General features: G+C 42.6%; 1 protein-coding gene across 14 annotated transcripts in view; it reads left to right on the forward strand.

Annotated features, from left to right (window-relative positions):
- Positions 1–20,933, forward strand: part of LOC117404595 (microtubule-associated serine/threonine-protein kinase 2-like) — a 103,033-nt gene that overhangs the window by 68,765 nt on the left and 13,335 nt on the right. For 7 of the 14 annotated variants that reach the window (XM_059031461.1, XM_059031462.1, XM_059031470.1 and 4 more), the window contains 9 exons: positions 4,249–4,340; positions 10,583–10,658; positions 11,688–11,708; positions 13,183–13,261; positions 13,614–13,768; positions 14,118–14,159; positions 17,334–17,409; positions 17,815–18,024; positions 20,275–20,376. In XM_059031461.1, coding sequence (XP_058887444.1) covers positions 4,249–4,340; positions 10,583–10,658; positions 11,688–11,708; positions 13,183–13,261; positions 13,614–13,768; positions 14,118–14,159; positions 17,334–17,409; positions 17,815–18,024; positions 20,275–20,376 — 853 coding nt within the window. The remainder of the gene's footprint in view (positions 1–4,248; positions 4,341–10,582; positions 10,659–11,687; positions 11,709–13,182; positions 13,262–13,613; positions 13,769–14,117; positions 14,160–17,333; positions 17,410–17,814; positions 18,025–20,274; positions 20,377–20,933) is intronic. The other 7 variants (XM_059031464.1, XM_059031465.1, XM_059031469.1 and 4 more) reach the window with 3 other exon arrangements.

Below are 20,933 nucleotides of genomic sequence, written 5' to 3' on the forward strand. Positions count from 1 at the left end.
ATTATAGCCGAAATGTCTGCAGGGGGCTCGGAGTGTCTGGTGAAAGTTTGGTGAGGATTGGTGCAGAACCCAGGCAGTGATGGTGTTCACCATGCAGAGCATGACAGACGGAGGGACAGATTGAGGCATATGCTGAAGTTAAACTAGCCAAGAAAATGCTACTGTTGGTTACCGTAGTGCAAAATCTCGAATGCTTGATGTGTGCTGGTAAGAAACATAGAGCCGCATGGCTTGGTGTCAACAGCAGTAATTATCATAACGCAAGGGGAGACAGACTGGATGCATTGGCTTTAAAAATGGATTGTTTTCAGCTGATTGATTTTGAGGAGCAGCTGGCTGGTAACCTGCTGATTTCTTTTGAAGTTTGCAGAAATACAAGTCTAAAAAAAAAGCCACGAAGCAATAAGGTAGCCTATAATTATGATGACTGGGACACTGTGTGCTTAATGGTAACAACATGACAACTACTTACAATAAATGCCAATAACCTGCCATGTTTCGAATTGGTGTTGGAAGGCTGTTCTACTCATTGTATAGTAATAACAATGGCATGTATTGTTGTACTCGGAAGGTGCAATTTCAGAAACATAGCTTTATAATTTCTGAATTGATTTTTACAGATTGCAGTGGTTGACAATGTTCTTTAAATGGGCAGATCGGAGCTGTTTTGACGCTTTGTATTGAAGATTGCAGTACGCTGCAAATCGACCCCAGTTTGGGTTTTCTTATCCTATCCAAGATTACGACCTCGGATCTCGGGGAGGGAGCCAGTTCCAGACAGGCTTGTTCCCCGATGAGATCATGTTTTTCAGCCAGCCTTAGTAATGAGGCTGGGGAGCTTCCCCAGCACGAGATATCATTATCTCTCAGTAACACAGGCCTCTTCAGGGGAAGGCAGTCCTTTCTTCACCTATGAGGAGGTTTCAAGGTTATGTTTTCATAATGCCTGCGGGAGAACTCCTCTTTCTCTGCAAGTTGCAGTCTTCAATGTTCTGCAAAAAGAAAACCCACAGAACTGGCTCATTGAGCTTTATATACTGTATGTATCAGTCTAGTCTATGTTGTGCATGAGAGTGCACTGCTGTCTGAATATGGATTTTATCCACTTCAATCAGCTAGTTTTCCATCCCTCTCCACCCCCTAGACCTTTAGCATCAGTAATAAGAGAAGGATTTTCATTTATGTCATTATACAGTGATGAGTATTAGATTAAATAAGAAGATAATTACAGCTGAAATACATAGGAAAATTCATACATATATATGCGCATATTTATGGAGTTTTGCCATTCCAGCTAAGAGATGAAAAATTGCTTTTAGTAATTGCTGTTCTTTATCTAATGAGATTTCTATAAAAAAGAAACTGTGGGAAGCCCATAATGACCTGCCCTGTCCTTTTAAATTACAAGTGGGACATCAACACCTGTAGAACTGGTGGAAAGCTTAATCTTTTAATGTTATGAAGATGTACTATTGGTTTAACAATGTGTTTTATTTGTGTCCAAGTGGGTTGTAAATCCTTAACAGCTTTTGAATGTGAAACTGTCGCCTGGACCTCGATCATTAATTGTAATGATGCAGCAGGAGACAGGATTCAAAACCACTGAGATTTCTCACTGCACATCACTTTTGTATAACTCGCAGAAAAGCGAATTCATCTTCTTGTCTATGATGGTGCACAGTGCACAGCCCAGTTCCTCACTCAATTACTGTAATTAAGGCAGAACTTTCACATCCAGCTTCTGATGCCAGGCAGCTGCTGTTGTCATTTAACATGCAGATTTCAGGGTGCTTCGTTTATTCTGTGTTTGTTAACAGAATGTTTTCCATGGACTGGGCTCTGTCATTTGGGTGCATTTCTTATGCATGCACTTCAATCAATAGAAATGTCAGCACAGGCTTTCATTGAGTCTGACGTGTCGGGTGTTACTGTCTGGTGTAAGACTGTGACAGTTGCATGGCTGTGAATAATCTACAATGTTGATGGATCCAAAACAAATGCCTTTTAATGTTTTTCTGCATCTTTTACTTTTGGTAAATATCAAGGATTAAGAACTTGTTTGCAAGGCCCATGTATTAAGTCTGTCTATACTTGTAATACCCCTGTGTGCTGGGTGGACCAGTGGTCATCATTGTTTTAAGTTATACGGTGAAACCTCTACTGGACAGTCAAGGAAACCGTCTAAATGTCACCTGAATAGTGGGGTGGCCTCAATATCAAAGGGCTATTAACATGCAAGTCAAGTGAATCAGAACTGTAGGATAAGCGAGATTTCACTCTACTTAGAGATTGCCAAAAAGTTTTGGAACAGAGTTGGTGAGGGAACTTGCTTAAGACCTGTAGTTTTTCTGTCCTGGATTATTATGCTACAGCCACAGCTTGTTGCCTTTATACTGTACAGCGATGGAAATAAGACTCCCATTGCATAGCTGTTTGATCCGTTCCTGGTTTAATCGGACACACCTGAGCGTGTTCCCTACACACTGGGCCTGATCAAGCTCATTTCAAAACCTGGAATGGGTTAAACTGCTATGCAGTAGAAGTCTGTGTCCTCGTATTAAGTGGTTGTGCAGGAGTATACCTGCCGTGGTCTCTTCACAGCTCTATTAAGGGTGGTAAAGTAGATATATCCAGTAGAAAGTGTGGATTTGGTTTTCCTGATTCACAGCACGATCCCTCCTTCAATGAAACAGTAAGAGCCCTGCCATCTCACTGGGAGGGAGGAGGCTGTGCAGGGAATATTAATCAGACTTTCTCTTCATCTTTAGGGGCGGGAGAACTTAATTCGTTAGCGATTTCGTTTAGCAAGCTCCTTTTTATTAGGATAGCGCTGTCTGCGGCTAATTATGAAATTGACATTTCCAAGATGAGACACCCTAGTCTGCTGCCCTGTGTACATGCATGAACCAGACCAAGCACACAGCTCTCTACAGTGTGCACAGTGTAGTTATCAAGCTGAACATGTTGTGCTGAACCAAGCAGCTATGGCAGACCCGACCAAAGAAGACTGTACATTATTAAAAAGTGTGCCTTCAAAAGGATTAAAGCAATCTGTTCTGCAGTCTAATCGACAGTAGCATGAATTATAGAAGGAATCTTGCTTGTTGCAGCTGTTACACTTTCCTGTGCCAAAGCAGTGGAAAGGGAGGGACACGTTGCAATCAGGAGCTGTGCATATCCGGCCCTGTGCACAGGTCAATCTTTGCAGGATCCTGCTTGTTTTACGCATGGTTTTGTTACTTCCCGGAGACGCAGCAGGACAGTACTTGAGCAGCACTAAGGACTCCGGAGGAGCACCGTTTCCAAGCCCTACTTGAAAGACTTTAAATGAAAGTGGGCTTGCTTTTCATTTAGTTTTAGTCTTCGTAGATTAAGTAAATAGAAATCAAGGCATGGCGGTTGGTCCTTCATCAGTACCCATTTTATTCTTGAATACCATTTGAATGCAATTTGCATGCAAAGTTATTAGACTGGCAAGGAGGTGGACTTCAGTGTCCTCACCTACATTGTTCTCTGCAGAGTGTTTCCAGACATCTGCTATAGGAGTCCTTTACAGAAAGAAAGTTGAGTATATACAGTAGACTACTTGAATTGAAGACTGTTTTAACCCTTAACCTGTGAACTGTACATTTTGTTCTGAATTGGCTTACACTTACTAAATGCACCTTAACACCTTGTTTAATTTAATTGTTGGGAGGGTGCAGAAACCTCCTGCTTGTAATTGCCTTTCAAAAGTATTTATCAGCGGGTATTCAGTAAATCCATGAATTAATTTGTTGATTTTAAAAACAAGAAAAGCTCTCCTTCTCTCACCTTTCCCCTCGGCACAGCAATAAAAATAGCAGCACATTGGATGAGAGGAAAATAATCGTCCAGTCGGGTTTTAAAACACTCAGTTGTCATTGATCGGTACTGAATTGGAAAGGTGTGGAAAGGACAGCTTTTCTTGTTTTGAAATCAACACATTTAATGAATGGATTTATTGAATGCCTGTTGAGTATGAGTACGGTTTTCTGCACGCCCCTAGTCATTGTTTCAATGGTTTCTGCTGCAGCTGAGCAGGTAGAGCAGTCCTTGCTGACTGGCTCTCCGAGGGGCAGGGTTTGTATTGACCGTGGTGTCTCTGCACGCCTGTAGTCATTGTTTTAATGGTTTCTGCTACAGCTGAGCAGGTAGAGCAGTCCTTGCTGACTGGCTCTCTGAGGTACAGGGTTTGTATTGACCGTGGTGTGTTTGTATTTTTTCCAGCTGTCGGACCAGCAACAGGAAGAGCCTCATAGTGACATCGGGCACCTCGCCAACGTTACCCAGACCACATTCCCCACTCCACGGACACACAGGTAGGCAGCCCGGGACTCGCCCCCAACTGTGCTATCGGGTTCGGATGCATTTTGGAAGGATTTTGAGAGGGATCTGTGGGTAGCTTTTCTTTGCATTATTTTATCAATTTGTTCTTTTGTTTCTTTTGAGAAAACCGTACAGTTGTAAAGCATGAAACAAATGAGTTGCAAGAAGGAGTTAAGTGTTCTGGGTAGTTTTGCTGCTGGTGATCTACAGGTGTATAGTTTTACTCCTGTCTGAATAAAGTACCGTGTGTTCGGTTTTGCTACCCAATCGTTGGTAAGGACCCCTTGTAGATTTTTCATAATGTAATGTAAGTGAATGACACTCACAGTGTATACAGGTGTATGTTCTGATTGGTTTATGGAAAGACTCTCTGTACATGTATATAAAATCCTGTTCCTGCCAGTGCTTCTGAATGGGATTCCCTTCAATCTCCCACACTCACACTGCCACTGGTGACCTGCGTGAGACAGGCTGTGGCTTTTTTTTTTTTTAATGGACACAGCCTTGGTAACAAGAGGTAGGAAATAAGCTGATGGTGACCTGATGGCGCGCAGTTGGGAGTGAGTGGCACACAGTGTTCAGAAGTCCAGCGTTTCATTAGAGAAGAGGAGCATGCTGTTCTCTTTTAAAGAGGAAGCTTCCAGACACTTCTCTTATACATGGAAAGCGCTATTCCAGACTACTGCTGCACGAACCGATTTATTCGATGATTCGGATTGAGCTCTCAGGTGCTGACAATCAGGTGAGGGTCATTGGACTCTCACCTGTGGAGAGCGTATCCGAAGAATCAGTTTGCGCAGCTCTATTCCAGACCACTTGTAAAAGAAAGACAAGATGTTTGACTTAAGAATTAGCAATGACTGTTTTATTTTTTATTTTATTAGCAATAAAAAAATTGGCAAATGAGTCCTGGGTTTTGTATGTGTTTTATGTTTAACATACCCACCCAAAGTCTGTGGTGTTTTTATTGAAGGAATGCTCAGTTTACCACACAGTAATTTTGCATTTTTACTGTGCTTTTCCCATGGTTATACTTTGTATTGGCCATAGTTTATTAATATACTTTACTATACCTTTTCGCTATTCTTAATAGTGCTTACCTATGCCTCATCATGCTTTCACTACACTGTGCTATGCATTCTCAATGGGAAACTTTCAGAAGGGTGCGTGGGGTTGGAGTTGCCATTGGTGGCATGTTAAAGCAGTCTTTGCGGTTTAATACATTTCCATTTGAAGCAGATTATTTGTGATGTGTGAAGGCAATTAAGAAGTTCCATGGCAATGCAGGCTCAGGGTATCTGTCTAAACTGATCAACCCTGACTAACGATGAGCTTGTGCTGTGTGGATTTTACTGAGAGAGGAAGGCAGTGTTATTGCAAGGCTGGAAAAGTTCCTGTTGGCTTTCGCATTGACCTTTCTGTCTGTATAATAAGAGAGCTTTACTGTAGTGTGCCACACCAGAAGCATTTAACCCCTACGCTGTTTCAGGGCATGGAATTAACACTGGCATTCCGGTAAGACGTGAAATGGTGAAATTAACTCTTCCTCCAATTTGTTGAGTCACCAAGGGTTCAAAAACTGTATCTAATACCTCGTTTCCATGAGCATTGGATGATCCGGGTTGCATTGCTCCTGAACCCCCATCGATAGTCTACCCGAGTTGAGTGATGGGACCCAGTTTCCATGCAATGCCAGTTTCCGACAGATGTTGGTATTTCTTTCCCAGCAAACCTTGCGGCTAGGGTAACATTCATTTGTTTACAAAACCAAAAGGATGGACGCTATTGCTTTTACTTCCGACAATGCTTGGGAGCTTTTTGTTAATAAAAACCCGATCTGAGAATACCTGGGTTGAGTGGTGCATGGAAACGAGGTCGATGTCGTGCTGTTCGGTTGGGGAGCATTGCTTTATTTGCAGATGTATTCTGGCTGACTAGTCCACCCTACCCCTCAGCTTTGCAATATTATTGAATGTGGATTCAGAAGCTGGAGTTAACAAATATGGGTAAATGCACGTTTTTCTGCTTAGAATTGCATGCTAGTACCAACCCATGTGCCTCAGATCAAATTTATTTGGAGTTGTGTGGTTTTTTTTTTGGTTTTTTTTTTTAAACGTAAAATAATTTAGCAAGATACGTCACAGTCCATTTTATTCCTTGGTTTTCTTCAGTACTGTAGCCCTGCCATAAAATGATATTCTTCCCAAATATTGATATATTCATTGCTGTTCATATTTATTTATATTTTTTAAAAGAAGCATCTTGCAGGTGCCACAGGGAGGTTAGTGATCATGGGCTTTGATGCTGCATGTTTGCAGTTACCCAGGTACTGTACAGGTGGCTCATGCAGCACCATGCATGTCTCTGGGCTTGTGTTTTGCTCCGTCTGTTAATGGTTTAATTGCTTTTAAAGTAAATTAGCCGTGGGGGGAAAGTGATGTTTTGCAGGGCTGGGAACCCTCCCTCTCATCCTGTCAGTCTGCTCTCCACCTGAAAGTGAAGGAAACAGTTCTGCGTGACCATGGCAGATGGTTCATGATTCATTACTGAATTATCTCACTGCTACTCTACCTAGCCAAGGGACTTGGAGAACTCTGGGATTCAAGCAGACATCCTAATTAAGTGCTGTTTTTTATGGTGCGGTTATGAAATGCCACTTTGACAAACTAAACCACAAAAAGATTTATTATGATTATTTTGTAGCCATTTAGTGCTGCAGTGATCTAGCCTTACCTGCTATGACCTGCAGTATTATTTGTACAGTGGGGATTCAAACAATGAATGCATCTTGAGATGTGAATTTCTACACTGTTTAGGGTTCAATCACTGACTGGAAACCACAGAAATATACTACTGTCACAGACCTTAAAGAATGACTGTGCCAACACTGCTCCTCATTCACTGCATTTCCTTAGAGAGTTGAGATGTATTTATTTGATTTGGTATTTACTTTTTTTATACTCTCTACCCTAAACTGATTTTTTTTTAAAGCACATTTATTCTGGTTTAAATCCGGATCCCACTTTCTGTTAGATGCAATTTAGCGTCACGGTTCAGCTTGCTAAGCAATTAAAAATCCAAGTTTCTCGGGACTCTGAATTTTTCTCTCTCATCAACGTATTCATCGGGGGGGGGGGGGGGGGGAGAAGGTCAGGCTGGTATTTGCAGAGACTGGGTGAATGAGCTTGATCTTTCCATTTGCAAATTGGATAACCAACCCAGCTGCTCCTCCTGAGTGGAGCCCCCGTTGCACTGAGCTGTGAAGACCGCTTCTCGGAGCAACTCCAACTTCATAGTGGAAATATTGGATTTGTTTTAATTGCTGAGTCTACCTTTACAGCAGAATCAGCGTCAGTATGAGCTTCACCACATTCCTCCGTGAGCGAGCCTGCATGCCTACAGCCTGCCCTGGAGGGACCACCTTCTTAAGGGGCGAAGGAGCAGTTTGGTCTCGATGCCCATCCAATACTCCCCTTTTTGAGATTGTCCTGCAAAAGTGAAAGGCAAGGGCTTTGACCCATGTTGCTTCATGGATGATTTTCAAATGTGTTGGATTTCAACATGCAGTAAATTCTAGCTGTATCTAGACTTTGTTGGATGGAGATTCTTTCCCCTTATTTGGTGCTGACCTGCAGGCACTGTGCTGAAGCTGGAGGGCAGGCAGGAGCAGGGGTCTGGAGCTGATCCTGGCTCCAGTTAGCATCACTGCAGGGTAGAGCGTAGAGTGGATGTGGGGGGATGCAGAGAAAAGAGAATTTCAAATAGAAGAATCAAAACAATACCATTTTTTTTATCAAGTTGCTTGAAATTTCTGCGATTCTAATTTGTATTAATATTGGAAGGGGTTTTGGTTTTAAAATAAAAAATAAAATGGTCCAAAAAAAAAAAAAAAAAAATTGTAAAAACAAAGTGTCTCTGTGATCCTCAGTAGCTCAGTATTAGCCGTGTAACAGCTGTGTGTTTCCGTACAGACTGCTTTTATTTTTTGACAGTGAAGCATGCGCTTATTAATATTGAAGCTTCGCTAAGCTCCTCTGGGAGGATGTGTATAATTCATACGGTGGTTTACAACCCAGTCACCGGGTGCAAGTTCATTGCCAGGGTTATTGCAAAAACACCTTGAAATGATTTGGAAGATTAATAGGATCATTATTCTCTGGGACTGAAGAATGCTTCACACAGTACAATGACTGTGGTGCGAGTGTACTGTAGTAGCTGTGCAATGGGGCTGGAATTGAATTATATTTGGTATTATTTGCATAGCATTCATCATAATCATGTTTTATCAAATATGCAATTTCTATTGTATTGCAAACAATAAACCACTTTTCTTTTTTAAGTACGGACAGCCACGTGGCTAGCTACTAGAGCACCATGGCACACCACCTCAGCTGTGAGTTTAGGGTTTAAGCTGAATGTGAGACGGGTTCTTTTGAAAACCAGGAAGTCCTAAAGCTACCAGATGCCCTTGTAGCTCTCTATCAACAAGGCCGGCAGGTTTAAAGACGTTTAAATAGAAACAGGGTTCTCCGATATGTACAAGGGATTCCTATTTCCATTGTGTTGCATGTTTGATTTCTAGGACTCTTCAGAAGGTATTTTGAAGCCCTCCTGACCCCTCCTTGCTTGGAATCAAACCCCTCGATCGCACTCTCCAGCAGGCTGGAAAACGGGCTGGTCATTCTGAGGGCTCTTGTTGTGCCATTGCAAAAGCAAGGTGCAGCCTGTCTTCACTAGAATAGAGCAGATTGGTGCCCAATTCAAAGAACCCCTTATTTATTAAGATAAAAAAAAATCCTCATCGTATTCAAGTGCTGGTGATACACAAGTGAACAGTGTTTTAGCAAAAAAAAAAAAATTGTACCAGTATTGTAAATAGAGGCAGAGCAGGAAAGGGCTGCAGCAGATTGGATATGTTGGAGCAGATGTGGAGAGGGTAGGGGTCCTTGAGGCAGCCCCACAGCTCTGTGCTGTGAGAGGGCTGGTTGCAGCAGGAGGAGATGCATGCGCGGGTAGGGGCCTGTTAGTATTCTCAGTGCAGGAAGAGCAGCCTTAGTGCCCTGCATGTTTCTGTTGTCATCGGGGACAGATGGAAATCGAGAGAACCCTTGACATTCTGACATCCAGGAGCTCAAATCTTTGCTGAAGGAAAACGGATGATCGTGCATGAACTAGGATTGCTTACTGAAGCTGAAGTGTAACTTACACTATGTCTACAATATGAATCTACAGTACAGTATGGTGCAATACTATGCATGGTGTAGATTTCAGTTGCTGCCCATTATTCTGTAAATCTAGACTGCTTAGCTTTGTGTCGAAGCCTTGTGTCATGCAGTGAAGTGCAGGACTTCTTTTTAGATACCAGTTTCAAATGTGTAGGATCACAGTCTGTTCTTTTTAAATGCCATGTGACATCATGAACCTGACTTTCTAGCACATTCTGCTGTGTGTAACCTGCTTACAGGAATTCTTCTCGTCCTCTTTTCACAGGGAAAGGTGTGTGTCAGGGCTTTAAATAAACCTCCATGTAAAATAACAGACAGTAACCCAAATTATCAAAGATTAGACTTTATATATATATATATATATATATATATATAATCTCAAATTAAAACGAAATACTAATAAAGGTAAAACTAGAGCATTAATAGTAAGCTCTTGACTCAGACATAACTTGAATAATATAGACTTGCAGTAGTATTCTTATAGCAAGTTATTAGGCTAAGTGTCATTTGAATACCTCCACATCAGTCTAGTAGTCTAGGCTGTATCATTACACTGTCTGATGAAGGCATGAGCCCAAGACGTCTGTCTACTTGACATACGTTTGACATCAGATTTTCTGACTGATTGATTGAAGTTATGGATGTTTCAAATGCTGCAAAAGATTCTTGGAATGAGTTCACTGTGTCCACCAGCAGGAGCTGTGTGAGTGCAATGCGAGTTTCCTTCTTCCTAACCCTTTAAGGTGCAAGAGACACATGTGTCCCAGAAACAAAATGATGCTAACATTCTTATTTTTGCAATGAGGTGCACGACAGTAAAGTGTCCTGTCAGGTTGGATCTGGTCTTCCACGTTGTCAGTTTCCTCCTCGTGATACACTCTTGAGTCACTCTCTAATGTATTTTAAGAAAGTAAATTTTTTTTTAGAACTGCTGGATTCCTTGTGTACCTTAAGGGGTTAAAGCACAGACAGAGCTAACCTGTGGAATGTGTCTCCCTGTTCCCTTGCAGGAAGCAGCCCTCTGGACAGCCCCAGGAACTTCTCCCCGAATGCTGCTGCTCACTTCTCCTTCGTCCCAGCACGCAGGTAGGCAGGCAGGCGGAGACAGCAGCTCCCTCCGTGTATCACTGCACCCTGTGTCACACTTCACTGGGGGCGACTGCATCTTGCAAAGCATGAGCAAAGCGCATTGGGGTTTGAACCACCCAATTCTCTAGCTCATTGTTGAACATGCACTTAATATACCAAGTACAAAGTGACAAATTTCCATCCTCATCATTGCTTAGAAAGGGCAAGTGTTAATTGTTAGGTGGTGTGAATTGCAAAAGTCTAACTGCATCCACGGGTTTGGCACATGCAATTGCCAGGTATCCACTGTACTTTAATGACAGAAAGAAAGCTGGATGAATAGTGTAGAGTGGTGTGTGCAGCAGTACGGCAGGTGGGGATTTTGGCCGGATAGTTGAGAACGATTCAGTTTATCTTGTGCAGGAGCGCCATCTGGTGGGGGTTAAGGAAATATAACCTTTTTAAGGTGGCCAAATACACTTACTGTAGTTCCACAGCCGATTTTAGTACTGTGGTTATATAAGGTCCTGAATATGTGTTTGTAGTTTCTTAGAGAAGAATTAAATTGTTCTTATTCTTCTTATTAGCCCCTGCAGCCCTACTACTCAGGGAATTTCCAGTATATCTTTCAGGGCTGGGAATAAGACTCCCATTGCAGAGCAGTTTCACCCATTCCAGGTTTTACTACGGGCTCGATTAGCCACAGTGTATAAGGTAACAAGCTCAGGTGTGTCTTATTAAACTCAAAGCAAAGCCAGGAATGGATTCCACTGCTATGTAATGGGAGTCTTATTTCCAATCCTGTTTTTGGAGTTAGACACTAGAATGAAAAGCAGTTATTGGGAGCCTGTTGTGTTCAATAGCTGCTGGTGTTTGTAATGAAAAAGCTAATATCATTCAAGAGGGATCTAATCCGGGACCTAAAGAGCGGGAATTTCATGGCTTCAGATTTACTGTGTTTTAATTGTTCTGTTTTCCCACACTGTTTGTAAAGTCACCTGTTTTGTAATACTGTTTCATTAACATTGTGTCATTCCTTCAATTTAGCCACGGGCACAGGGCTGACAGGTAAATACACCCCCCACACTGCTCCTCACTCCCCAGCGCATGTCTGTGAAATGTGCATGTCTGAGTCTGTGAAATCTGCTGTGCTCAGTGCTTTAGCCATAGCCCCATTGAGACATAGTGAGCCAGGCTCTCAAAGGGCATTGTTCCAACTTGCATTTAACACAGTTTTTAAAGAAAGGGACAAAACACATAAACACACATACACATGTACACATACACACACACACACAAAATAAATGTACCAGATCAGAAATGAACAGGTCACACATTTAATGCTGGCACTCCAAGTCATCTTAAGTTGTTTCTTATTCGTTATAGAATTGATGATTTTATTTATTTGTTCCCTTTTTGATAAATATTGTGCTAATGACCATTTACAGTAAGAGCTTTGTGAATCTGGTCTGCTGTATTACGTACAGCTGTGAAACCACTTGACGCCACTAGAATGAAATAGTGAACTGCAGTGAAAGTCTGATCACACTGATTGGAAGGAGGACCTGCTGTGTAATGACTGCTTCCTTAGGCACCCAGTGAAGAAACATTCTCTCTGCTCAAGCTCCCTCAATCCATCCGCAACATTTTTAAGCAATAAGCTGCATGTACAGAATTTCTGTTTTCAATTTCAATGAATGCTCCTTTGGAGAAAATGAACATTCCTTTCAGTCAAAATGGGGCCATGCTGTCTGCTTGGTGAAACGTGCTGCTGCTGTATGTGCTGTAGTGTCTGTGTGAGGCTGTGCAGTAGGGATGCCATGTCACGTCACGTTTATCACACTCCCAGTTGATGATTCAGCAGCACACTAATATGCCTGCAATAAGACAACATTTGTAAGTCACTCAGCAAACAGGTTTGCTCCCAAGTGTTTTCTGGTGGTATTTAATTCTAGCGTTGGAATTCAGGGATGGGAAACAAGACTAGCCTTGTGTAGCAGTTTGATCCATTCCAGGTCTGATCCATTCCAGGTTTGACTGTGAGCTTGATTCCCCCGCCACCCCCCCAACTTGTTTGCATACTGTACATTGCAGTCAGGAAACTAATAGATAAATACATGTGTTGCAAATGGTTGTTACTGTACAGTATGTCAGTGTGAATGTGTATTTATGTACGTTGCACGGTATTTGCAAGAAAGTAAATGGATTTGTTCCACACTGAGACTTCTAGCTTTAGATGTAGAATGAGGAACAGTTTAAGAGATTGCTACAGGTTAGCATCTTTTCGTGGATAAGGTTAGGGTCAGTTTGGGTTGGTTATGACTACAGTATGCTTCAGATGTTTCATAAGACATTGTGTACTCTGTAGGCATGGCACTCCACCTGACCTCCCCATCTGCCACTGCAGTCTCTTGGGGTTCATCAAAGACTGCTGTGGCACTGTTATTAAAATACTACCCCTCTGTCCCTCTCTATGAAATAGTGAGTGTGTTAGATACTGTATGTAGGTGCAGAAAGCCTGAACCCTTCTGTTCCTCATCAGGACGGATGGTCGCCGCTGGTCCCTGGCCTCCCTCCCCTCCTCAGGATATGGAACCAACACTCCCAGCTCTACGGTATCGGTGAGTTCAGGACGGAACAGAGCCTGGGAACAGGGGTGCAGGACGCAGGACCGAATCTCAGCCTGCAATTCAATCAAATAGCTTTTAATGCAGGGGTTGTCTTAGTTACTGCACCTAAATAATAATACATAATATTATTATTATTATTATTATTATTATTATTATTATTATTATTATTATTATTAATGATAATAATAATAATAAGTGTAATATAGCTCACGGAAACGGGCTTGCCATGGTAGGATTTGGCTTCTCCCCCGAGTCCCAGTGTCATTCCTCTGCCTGCGTGGGTTAAGCTGCCAGCAGCAAGGTGTTATTGGGTTTCTTGTTAATGTTTCTTTCCTTCTCACAGTCATCCTGTTCATCCCAGGAGAAGCTGCACCAGCTGCCGTACCAGCCCACCCCAGACGAGCTGCACTTCCTCACTAAGCACTTCAGCTCTGAGAGCATCACTGACGAGGAGGGGCGGAGATCCCCCTCCATGCGCCCCCGCTCCCGCAGCCTCAGGTCAGTGCACAGACCCTGTACCCCCATACTCCCCCCCGCATGATGTAACAAAGTGACCTAACATATTGATATACAGGATAGAAGCGCAGGGCCACTGACCCTTCCCTGTGCTAAACCTGCCCGAGCCTACTGCATGCGGTTCAAATAATAAACAAACAAACTGATAGCAGATACTCACAAAGCATCCTACAGTATGTATGGACCAGTTAAATAACTTCCTAAAGAAGAGAACTGTGTGTTTATGTGCTAAAGTGTTAAAACCCTGGCTGCAAGTGTCTTTTCAGCTGTTGCTTCTGCTCTGTGGTCTTGCTGAAGAATGTTTCAATTTTATTTTTTCATGAACACACAGTTCCCGTCTTCACCTGCAGAGCGGTTGTTGCGGCTCACGCAGGTAATTTCATGCTTTTGTTTTTTTTGTTTAATTTTTCAAAACTGGCGTGACAGACTAGCCGAACCTCTCTCCTCTCCAAACCAGTCTATGAATGTGTAATGAGCGTGGTGTAAATCATCATTACCTTTTACAGAGCACGGCAAATGAGTTACAACTACACGCTAAGAATCATGAACCTCTGCATTCAAGTGGATGCCATTAGCAGCGCCTATTAGAATAAAACCCATTACAAATAATAAAAAAAAAAAACAGCAAAGTTAATTAGAGCAGTAAAATAAAGCCATTTGCAAGCCACTTTTCACCTGAAGAAAAAAATGTCTGAATCTGTCGCCTGTGTTACATATAATATAACAACCCTGAGGCAGATCACTGTGGAGGGGGACATGCACAGCCGGATTGAAACAGTACACAGAAGCATTTACTGTAGTCTGCTGTGGATATACCATGAAAAGTCTTTTCCACACTTTAATATAGAACCCAACAGTCATCCTCTATAAACATGTAATTAAAGACGATTCTTAAATAACAGATTGCTGTTTCAGTGTATTCAGTGGAAACTTCCTAGTTCGGGTGGTAATTCCAGTAATAGGTTTTCTAAGATCTGCTTTATCCACGTGTGCACAGTGCGTGCAGCGGCTTGGTCCCTCCTGTGAGTAAATAACAGCACCGTTTTTTCCTTTGTTTTTTTCCCCTACAAGTCTCTGATCTCATGGGCTCCATAGAGCAACACATCAGCTGGTGCCGAGCCTTCAGTCAATCAATTATCCATGTAATTGCTTCTCTGATTGCATGCAGGGGAACTGTGAGCCAGTATTTATGACACCACGCATTGCCTCACCCACCTGTCATGGTCAATTAGATCTTTCATTTCCTCCGTGATGTTTGTTGTGTGGCTCCAGTGGAAAGGATTGCTCCATTATTTATCGCTGCCCTAATAAACTGTTTTTATTCATGTATGTATTTATTTGCAGTGGCCTGCTCCTGTTAATACAGTTCTATTTTGTTTTCTGCGCTGTGTTAGTAGATGACGACGACTGAATCTATGGTGTTTAAAAGTGCGGTCCGTGCTGTGCAGTAATTCAATGCAAGCGGCACACAGGCTCCTAGCCATCAGCCAGATACAAGGTCAAATGACATGGCAACTGTTTGGTCAGTTGGGGAGGAAACTAAAATAAGAAAAATCGCTAAAAGAGGGGATAAAAACGTCACAACATTGTAAAAACGAATATGTTAAGCAAAATATAAATTATATTTATGTATTTATTTAACCAGGAGATTTACCCATTAAGACCTAATTTACAAGGGGCTCATATATTTAAGAAGTGGAAAATTGAGAATCAGTTTTATAAACTATTATTTGAAAATGTGTTATAAACTGTTATTATTATTATTATTATTATTATTATTATTATTATTAATACCGTTAAAAATGTATAAATAATTAATAAATGATAACCATGTGAAAAAATACTATTGCATTCCTTCATATTGATGAATTCAAGTGGTTTAATGTGCATTGTATTGCATTGTTTTAAACAGGGAAACACAAACATTGATAACAAAACAAAGTCTAATCTTTATACAGTCCATGTCTGTACATTCAAGAGACAACGTGCATGACATTATACTAGCTCCCTCTGGGGATTGAGCATCCCGGAGCAGCTGAAGCTGCTGGCTCAGCTGATTAATAACTAAAGACAGGAGCTGTGAGATTGTTAAGCAAGCTGTCAGTTTGAATTGCAGAACCTCCTGGTTTCTAAGGACCTTGGAGAGTGGTGTTATTTTTAAGTAACATGCAATAAATGGTCAACCTAGAATTCCAAAGTGAGGGTTCTCTTGGATTTATCTGGAAAGAGCAGAAGAAGTTTCCATGAAACACAAAGAACAGTCTTTGTTTTTATTTGACTTGACTTCTTGACTTAAGATCGACAGCCATTCATTTCCTCGTCCAAAACGTTCCCCCTGTCCCAGGCTCTCGTGTGGAGTTCAGATTCCTACATCTCTACTGCAGTATCTTCTCCTTCTCTCCGGTTCCTGCTCAATTAGCCGCTCACTTGGTACTAATTGTGGAGGAGGATTTCTATCTGGGACCACTGGCAATTAGAAAGAGGGATGAACACACCACCGCGTATTTCACTCGTGTCCCTAAACAGCTGTCGGCTGTAATGAACGCGAGTCACGCCGACCTGACGTTATCAATGCAAATTTATTGAAATTTCAGTTTGTGGCAATTTAGTTAAAAGTGGTTTGCCTTCGCAAATTGGAGCATACTGTGTGTGTGTGCGTTTGTGTGTGTGTCTATATATATATATATATATATATATATATATATATATATATATATATATATATAATATATATATATCGTTTTTAAGGATTTGATTATGAATTTGACCTGGTAAAGTAAATCTAAAGGTATGTTAAACATACTGAAACGTTGGGAAGTTGCCTCTGTTATAACACAAGCTGATTTAATGTATACTCAATCAGTTAGGCAGGTACCGGTAATTGCCTTCCCAAACTGTTTTTCGATGACATAGCGCATTACATCATGCGGTGGTCACACGCCGCTAGCCCTGGAATGACTCAGAGAGCCACATCTGTCGTTTAGACAAGCCTGATGAAACCAGCGGAATGGAACTGGAAATACTGTTGCTTCAGCCATCCGTCAGTTCCATGGTACTGTTGCCAGGGTGGTAGTATATCATATAGGACATGTGTCTCCTGCTGTCAAACACAAATATACATGCTTGCAGTATATTGTATGGAGCAGCATTTGTGCATGCAGTACAATGTCCCATGGTGGAGAAGGGACGGGTTTATAGTAAGGGTTCGGTACTGTTGTACATATGCTTGTTTTAATGGGTGTGGAGTATGCCTGCTGCTATTTATAATTTTTATAGCCACGCCTTTTAGAAGGTGTAATGTAAAGTATATGAAAAAATGACCAGTTTTCTGTGGACAAACACAACACAAAGACAACTGGTGGAGTTTCTTATTGGTACAAAGCATCCCTGTGCAAAATCTGCTGCACTTCCAAGATGAACATGACAGAAGACGATGTAACTTGGGTATCGAACTGTCAAAGTTTCCTTTTTTTTTCCCATGTGCTGAAATGCCATCCATGTAATAAAGAAGGACTTACTGTAGGTTTGCTGGTTTTGTGTGTTGCAGCCCCGGACGGTCCCCCATCTCTTTCGACCATGAGATTGTAATGATGAACCATGTGTACAAAGAGAGGTTCCCGAAGGTAAGTGAAGTCTCCTCTTTCCTTCTGTTTAAAAGATGAGGCAACAAACTGCACAAACACTAAGGGGCTTCGGACTGAATAAGACTGTGTGTCTGTCATTTTGTGCTTGTTTGTAGTGCCTATGGGGTCAAAACAAGTCCACAGAAGGTAGGAAATAGGCCATATCTCTGTAATATTTAAACCATATATTTTGAACATGAATTGTTTTAAAAGTACATTTAAACCAGGAGTATTGACTTGAGTCCCCAACTTTTTATTGTTGTGTCGATCCATGCCCCTCTGGAGTTTGGAATACTAAACCTACACGATCTGGGAGTCCATGCAAAGTGTTCATGAACACTACAAACACACAGCCTTGTTCAGTGAGATGCTCTGTGTGTGTGTGTGTCTTGCTTCCCCTCGCAGGCGACGGCGCAGATGGAGGAACATTTGGCGGATTTCATCTCCTCCTGCGCCCCCGAGAAGGTGATGCCCCTGGCCGACGGGGTCCTGAGCTTCATCCACCACCAGGTGATCGAGCTGTCCCGGGACTGCCTGGACAAGTCCCGAGAGGGCCTCATCACCTCACGCTACTTCTACGAGCTGCAGGAGAACCTGGAGAAGCTGCTGCAGGACGTGAGTAGAACCACCGACCAGGAGCCACAATTACCACGCTAACCAACCATTAGCCAATTAAGGAGGGCACACTGCAGCCTGTTCCAGAGGGTGTTGAATTGTGGCATGAAGGGGGAGGAACAGGGTGGGCTTCACCACCTTCAACTCCACAACACCGTCTACATAACAGCCAGCAGACCACATTCTTCCAGACTTGTCACAAATCTATTAGTCACAAACCTGTTTTTTTGTGTGCGTGTGTCTATGTTAACTCAATTGCAGTGCCCAGAGGCTCTACCCAAGTTATTGTGCCCATTGGCCCATTCCCATCCCTTGAGGGGGGGGTGATGGTGATTTTAATTTCACGCCCCAGCACTCGCAGTTAGTGACTGATGGCTCTTTCAGATGAGAAAGGAGGGAGGGAGAGGAGAGAGGGAGGGAGAAGAGAGCTCCTTTAAATTATCACACCGCTGGCTCCAGTGCTCATGTCAGCACCGACAGGCTTGTGTATATCTGTGTCTCTGTGTGTGTGGGCGTATAGGAATGGCATCTGGAAACCACCCCTGGAATGGCACAGGCAGTCCTGAAGCAAGCATGACATCATCTGGGGAATGCTTATTGGATAGTTTGCAGCGGGGGAGTAGCGCTCAGCCGCAGTGTGGTGTTAGGTGGATAAAACGCGGCGTGTTTCAACACCGGGGGCATTGCGGGGTAAACGAGGCATCTTTATAAGATGTCCAGGATCTCGTGGCAGAGAAGGGTGGAGGAGGAGGAGATTTTACAGAGTATCTTGGAGCATCGGAAATGGACCAGGGTTATGGCAGAGACCTTACCAGTTGAGTTGTTTCTTATGTTATAATCGCAATGGAAAGTATTTTTTTGGGGGGGGGGGGGGGGGGTTCATTTTAAATTTTCTTTTAGGAATGTAATGCAAAATCACTTTTAGGAATTGCTGTGATGTTTAAAGATGTTGGTGTTTCATCTGATTTTGTACTCCGTGTTTGCTCTTAAGATGGACATTGTCTCGTGTTTGCAGTCTGATAGATGCATTGTCTTGCACTGCCCTGTAGAGTATTTTTCTTGTTTAATGTGGCTTGTCCAAAGTCTTAATATTCTCTTGCGAATGTTTAGATAGAACCGTGAAGAAGACTGACGACTCCTATGGGGATCTCATTAAGAATCCGTTGATCTAATCTGTTACTTTGAACTGTGGCGTACAGCCCCTGTTACTTCCCTTTCGCATTTGGACTTAATATTCATGACTGTGCCCCCTAGAAGGTCCTTAGGGGAAATGGGGGGGGTGATACAGTTGCGGAGCGATTTGATAATGCTAGACTGCTTTTAGTTAAATGCTTTATATGATGGCTGTATCTTCTCTGTTTTGTTTTTGGACATACATTAGATGCTGCTTTCAAACCATGTGAATGGTAATGCCAGGTTTAGTCTGGGCAGGTGCAGTGTTGCACTGTCTGTAATGTTTTACCTTTGCATCCCATTGCTAACCTTCAGGAAGCAGCCTATTGTGGTAAAAGGTAGTCCTCCAGCCTCATCTGCATATTCACGAGGGAAGCCTCATTTGAAACAGCAGTGCACTGTGAGCTGTGTGTCAGCCAGGAGCTTTTGTTTACATCCATGAATGATGGGTGAACTGGCCTAATGTCCTGGTTACGTTTTCCAATCTGCAGCAGCGTATTTGGTTATCTCTGGATCATGCTTGTTATGTATTCTGCATCATGCTTTTTATCATGCGTCTCACTTGTCTTATCTTGTCTGTGTTGTGGTGTACAGTATAATCTTTAAGAAGCATCTTAAGCAAGCTGGACACTATAGAACTTTGGGGGGGGGGGGGGGTTCTTAAAACAGTTTCCATGGTAATGGATGTGTACAGTTCTGGGTGAACTGGCCTTTCCAGTCCGGGTATCCCTCTCCTCTCCTGGTTAGCCAGTTTTGCCTTGTTGCCACGGTGTTGTGTAGCCTCGCTGCTGGATCAGTGGGGGGAGCCATTTGTCAAAGCCAGCCTGCGGGCCTGAAACCCCCTTTCTCTGTAAACAGACACATTTGTCTTGCCTCAACAAAATGAGCTGGTATTTACCTGCCGAAACCCAGCAAAGAGACAACACTAGAGACTGCATTTGTTACATTTTTAGCTTGACCAAAAAGAAAACAATACAAGTTGACAGAAGAAAGATTTTTTTTTTTTTTTACAGAAACAACAACTGCAGTGCTCGTTTTTTCCTCGTGGTGGTTTCTGATACTCTGCTTTGCTTCCAGGCTCATGAGCGCTCAGAAAGCCGGGAGGTCGCCTTCGTCACCCAGCTGGTGAGGAAACTGATGATCATCATTGCCAGGCCGGCCCGGCTGCTCGAGTGCCTGGTAAGGATGAAGGAACTTTCTCGTGTGTGTGTGAAGGAACTGTCCGTGCCTGTGCACTGCGGTGTGTATGTGTGCCCCTGTGTAGTGTATGTGTGCCCCTGTGCACTGTGTAGTGTGTGTGTGTGTGTGTGTGTGTGTGTGTGTGCCCCTGTTTGAATGCCCAGCACACCAGTTATTGCAGGCTCTCTGCCACTGGAAAAGCTGCTGCATAATATCTTCACTGTTGTGTCTTTTTTAGTTTAGTTTTTAATCTCCCCATCTGGCAGGTGTGTTTTAATTTCTAAGTTTGAAGAATTTGTGTCTTCATTTTCTCATTTTTTCCCTTATTTTCTCATTTCTTTTCCCTCTCTCTCTCTCTCTCTCTCTCTCTCTCTCTCTCTCTCTCTCTCTCTCTCTCTCTCTCTCTCTCGATGTGTTTCCCTAAATCAAACCACCTCATGGGGTGGGGCGTGCGTGCATCTACATTTGGAGTTTTGACAAATAGCGTGTGACCAACATTGTGGCACATTACAGATAGTTTCTAAATTGATGCACAATAATACTCCAGACGGCTGAGT

This window comes from Acipenser ruthenus, chromosome 10 (genome assembly GCF_902713425.1).
Source record: "Acipenser ruthenus chromosome 10, fAciRut3.2 maternal haplotype, whole genome shotgun sequence".
NCBI lineage: Eukaryota > Metazoa > Chordata > Actinopteri > Acipenseriformes > Acipenseridae > Acipenser > Acipenser ruthenus.